Raw genomic sequence first — 4,784 nt, 5'->3', positions numbered from 1 at the left:
GAGATATAACCTTATATTGACATTACATATATATACTCCAAATTCCATTTAACAAAAAATGAAAGTTAAAATATATAACCCTTTCTTTAAAGCAAATATATATCCTTTCATTTGTTTGAAAAGACTGATAGAATTTTCTCTTATAATATTACACACATAACAACAAAATCTCAATAGTTTTGTTTATTTTAGCAAAATTCGGCGAATATATATATATACGTCTTAAAGTTAAAAAAAGTTCCTATGTGCATGTATATATGGCAACTGCTAGCTGGATTGAAATAGTTTTGTTTTGTTTTGTTTATTTTAGCAAAAGTCGGCAAATATATATGTCTTGTTTCGTGTAAAAGATATAAAAATAAACTATAATCAAGATAAAAATTGGGATAAATATTGAGTATTAATTTCTTGAAAATTTAATAAGCAAAATGTTAAAAAAGACATCAAATTTTATGAGAAAAAAAATCATCAGATATGGTTGCATAACTTTGTCATTAGGTTAGGTTTGGTATTGAAAAACGGCTAAAGATATTTTGTGACAATATATATTAGCTATGCTATATTCATATTCACATTTTCTTAAGACACATTTGATTTTATGTAAAATAATGAGGTTTATGGATTAAAGTTTTATATGCTCTGAAAGTATTAAGGTTAAAATCTAAAAAAATTATTATATTAAGGAATAAAGGACTAATTAGAAATTTATAAGCATGTTTGAGATCATATGTGCATGTAATTTCTTATTGCAAATCCACACTTGAACTATGCTATTGAATATATTTGGTATAGAGTGTTGTTATTTGTTAAGGTATCCAACACCACATGAGATGATATCTTATGATTGATTAACGATATTTCTATTAAATTCAACTAAGTGATACTCGATATTAAATTACACTAATAACAATATGTCACTTGTGGTGCTACTTAATAATTCTATTTGATACATGATGATCATTAATGATGAATCTAGTTACCAATATATATACTTTGCTCTTAGAATATCATAGCCCATGTTTGTTAGAAAATTAAGATTTCTAATTTGGGCTCATCAAATGATAATATATATATTAGTAGTTATAATATGATCTATCAGTTTAGTTGAGCCAATTTAAGTAATCTATACTATATATTTGGAAAATTTTCATCAATTTTTTTGTTGGGATTTTGCTACTCAATTAAAGTTTTATACGAGATTACTAAGAATCCAACAAACAAAATATAAGAAGATAAAAATGGTATATAATAGAGTAATTAAATTAATTTAATCGATGCTGAAAAAAAAATTAATTTATTTGAATTTGTAATGTAGTAGTGCAAGTGCAACGAATCGCACCGAAAAAATTAGAGTCGCCACGTTTTCATTTTAAATGACCGACATGTCAGACTAGCCTGATCACTCACCTCTTCCGTATCACAGTCCCCGCCAAAACTAATAACTTTTCTACCCCAGTCCTCTCGCCACGTGTCAAGCCTATCAATCCCAACCGTCCACGTCAGTAAGAATCCATCTTTTGCCGTCTAATTACCGAGAAACTGTTGGCGCCATCCAATGGATCTTCACACTATCAACGGTCCAGATCACTTTTAAGATCGTCGGAGGAAGCTGAGGGCGTCGTTGAAGCCTACCAAAAGCTTAAATTCGCAAGAGACCGATTATGGTTCACACGATTGTCGTAATAAATTTTGTAGCAAGACAATGAAAGGAGTACTTCAAAAGGTTGCTTCCTGCGACGGAGGTTCGAGCTCGAAAAGTCCCTTTGAGTTCACAGACGCCGCCGTTGACGACGGAGAACATGAAAATTTCGATGGGTGGGTGTTAGAAAAAATAAATTTCGATGTGGGGAATCATAAGGAAGAAGAAGAAGAATACCACAAAGACACAAGGACTCTACCGGATGTGTCGAACGGTTGGATTTCGGTGATCGGACGGCGACGAGTGATGGAGGACGCAGTGGCGGTGGTGGAAATCGACTCATCCTATCATTTCTTCGGTGTTTACGACGGTCACGGCGGGTCTGATGTGGCGAATGCCTGCCGGGACCAGCTCCATCACAGGGTGGAGGCGAGGATTCGCGGGTACGATGGTGGAACAGTGGATTGGAGTAAGGTGATGAGTTATTGCTTTCTGAAGATGGACGAGGAGGTCGGAAGCATCTGCGACGGCGGGAGCGGCGGCGTTGAGATCATACACGACGTTGGCCGAGCCATGTGTCTTAAAACGATGGGGTCCACGGCGATGGTTGTTCTGGTCGGGAAAGAGGCTATTGTGGTGGCCAATTGCGGCGATTCCAGGACTGTGCTGTGTCGTACTGACAGTGTTGCCGTGCCTCTATCACGTGACCACAAGGTTAAACTTATTTAATTATTAATAAAATAATAAATTATAATTTTCGAATATGTTAATTTCTGAAATTAAAATATATAAACTCTTATTATAATCATTATTTTTATTTGATTATTATTATTATTATTTTATCTACTGTGTAGCCTTATTATTTTATCTACTGTGTAGCCTGATGTGCCGGACGAGAGGGAGAGAGTGGAAGCAGCAGGAGGAAGAGTCATAAACTGGGATGGTTACCGTGTTCTTGGAATACTTGACACTTCAAGATCAATTGGTATGAATATATATATATATATATTTATATATAAATGTATATACATATATTTCAAATTTTTATAACTTTGGTTCAAGAGAATATTTATAAAGTAAATTGTTGTTAAAATATCTAATATTTTTAAAATTTTACCCTTTTATACTCAATTTTTTGTGTGGTTAATATATCTAATGTATTCCTAATTTTGTATATTTATAATAAATGTTTTTTTAATGGTAAATATATCTAATATTTTCAAAATATTATATTTTTAAATTTATTTTTTATTATTATTTTAAGAAATAATATAAAAGTAAGAAAATATAGGTTTCTAAGTTTAAATTATTTTCATTTATTTATTCTTTCTTTAATAAAAAATTATTTAAAGTTTTAAAATTAATCAAAACTTATATTTTTCTATTTTCCTTCATTTTTTTAAACTTATATTTTCAATTGATGAAAAAAATATAAGTTTTCAATTATTTTATATTACTTTTTATTAATTTTAATAAAATATTTATTAATTTTTAATTAAATAGTTATTTTGAAAAGGAAAAAGAAATAGAAGCTAATTTTAAAAAAATAATTAAAAATCTATATGTTTCCTTCATTTTTAAAAAAAAAATAGGCATAAAAGTATAACATTTTAAAAATACTGGGTATATTTACTGCTAAATTTTTTTTGAATATAAAAATGTATCATTTTAAAGAAATTGAGTATATTTATCACAAAAAAAGATTGAGCATAAAAAGAATTTTCTTAGGTAGGGGTATTGCTTTTGCCACTACAGTAGAAGTATTTTTTTTTTTATTTTGGGTAAATTTGGAGAAATTATAACCTATTTTTTTTTGCATGATAGCGTACGTTATAGTTATAATAGACATCCTGCCAATTTTTCGGGCAATTCTGAATAATTTACGGTTCTAAAATCAGAGTTCAAACAGTTACTTAAACACGTGCTTAATTTTTTTTATATGCGTGTAAAATAGATTATTTGAACTCTAATTTCAATATTGTAAATTAATTAGAATTTTTTGAAAAATTAACGGGATATTTGTCATAACTATAATGTATGTCACCATACCAAAAAAATTGAGTTAAAATTTATCTAATTATCGAAAATAGAAAATGCTTTTACGATAGGAGTAAAAATGATGCCCCTAGCCCCATACCTAAGAAACTCCCTATATATATAGTGTTTTTGTCTGCTGTTGGTAATGCAGGAGATCATTATTTGAAGCCTCTAGTGATCTCTGAACCAGAGGTGAGTGTGTATGAGCGGAATGATTCAGATGCATTCCTTGTGATAGCAAGCGATGGTCTCTGGGATTTCATGTCAAACGACTTTGCTTGTGAGGTTGTTCTAAGTTGTCTTGATGGCCAAATCGGGACAATGTTTTCTAACGATGGCTTTGCCGGAAACACTGCCTCTGAGGCAGCTGCTTTGCTGGCCGAGCTCGCCATGGCCCGAGGAAGCAAAGACAATATCAGTGTCATAGTTGTCGATCTCAAGAAGCAGATTTGCTAATATTTGCTTCTTTTGTTTTTTTGTTTTTTGTTTTGTTTATTATGTTTAAGTCTTTCTTTTTCTTTTTTAAATGAGTTTTCTCATGCGTTAATGGTTGTTGTTGTTGTACTACACACCTTAAGAGAGTTCATCAAGTTATGGTGTTTCAATTCAAGTGTTGTTCTATTGGTGGGTCGTGTATGGTTTGTTTGTTGGTCATTTAATTCAAGAGTTGTTCTATTAGCTAATGTTTGTTTTTGTTTGTAAGAAATCCTGACTAACTATTCTAAATTTAAGGCTATTCTAAATTTAAGGCAAGTGATAATAAAATAGCCATGTCATATAAGTATTAATAACTATTCAAATAATACTTCATTTTATTAGGAAGGGTTTTTAAATAGAGAAATTTATATTTTATATGAGATTTTTAATAAAGTTAGTAAAAATATGCTTTTTTTTTTTTTTAAGAAAAGTTAATTTATGGCTTCTTTTAAAAAAAATTCACTTTTATAAATTTAGTTTTTCATATATTTTTTTGTATAAAAGTTTGTTTTTTAATTTTGAGTTTCAATATGTGATTAGGTTTCTATAAATTGAGATTTTGTTAATTAAATTTTTCCATACAAATTAAAAAAAGTTTAATTCTCATATTTTTCACATTAATGACTAAAAA

The 4,784-nt window shown here is 29.8% G+C and overlaps 1 protein-coding gene across 1 annotated transcript; it reads left to right on the top strand.

Annotated features, from left to right (window-relative positions):
- The first annotated feature begins 1,577 nt into the window (after positions 1-1,577).
- LOC133834110 (protein phosphatase 2C 51-like) lies at positions 1,578-4,286 on the top strand. The gene is made up of 3 exons (XM_062263616.1): positions 1,578-2,353; positions 2,519-2,624; positions 3,828-4,286. The coding sequence occupies exons 1-3, from the start codon at positions 1,703-1,705 to the stop codon at positions 4,130-4,132; spliced, it is 1,062 nt and encodes a 353-aa protein (XP_062119600.1). The 5' UTR covers positions 1,578-1,702; the 3' UTR covers positions 4,133-4,286.
- Positions 4,287-4,784: the final 498 nt, after the last annotated feature.

This window comes from Humulus lupulus, chromosome 5 (assembly GCF_963169125.1).
Source record: "Humulus lupulus chromosome 5, drHumLupu1.1, whole genome shotgun sequence".
Lineage (NCBI taxonomy): Eukaryota > Viridiplantae > Streptophyta > Magnoliopsida > Rosales > Cannabaceae > Humulus > Humulus lupulus.
The sequence above is the reverse complement of the archived record's forward strand: the minus strand, read 5'-3'. Positions and strand labels throughout refer to the sequence as shown.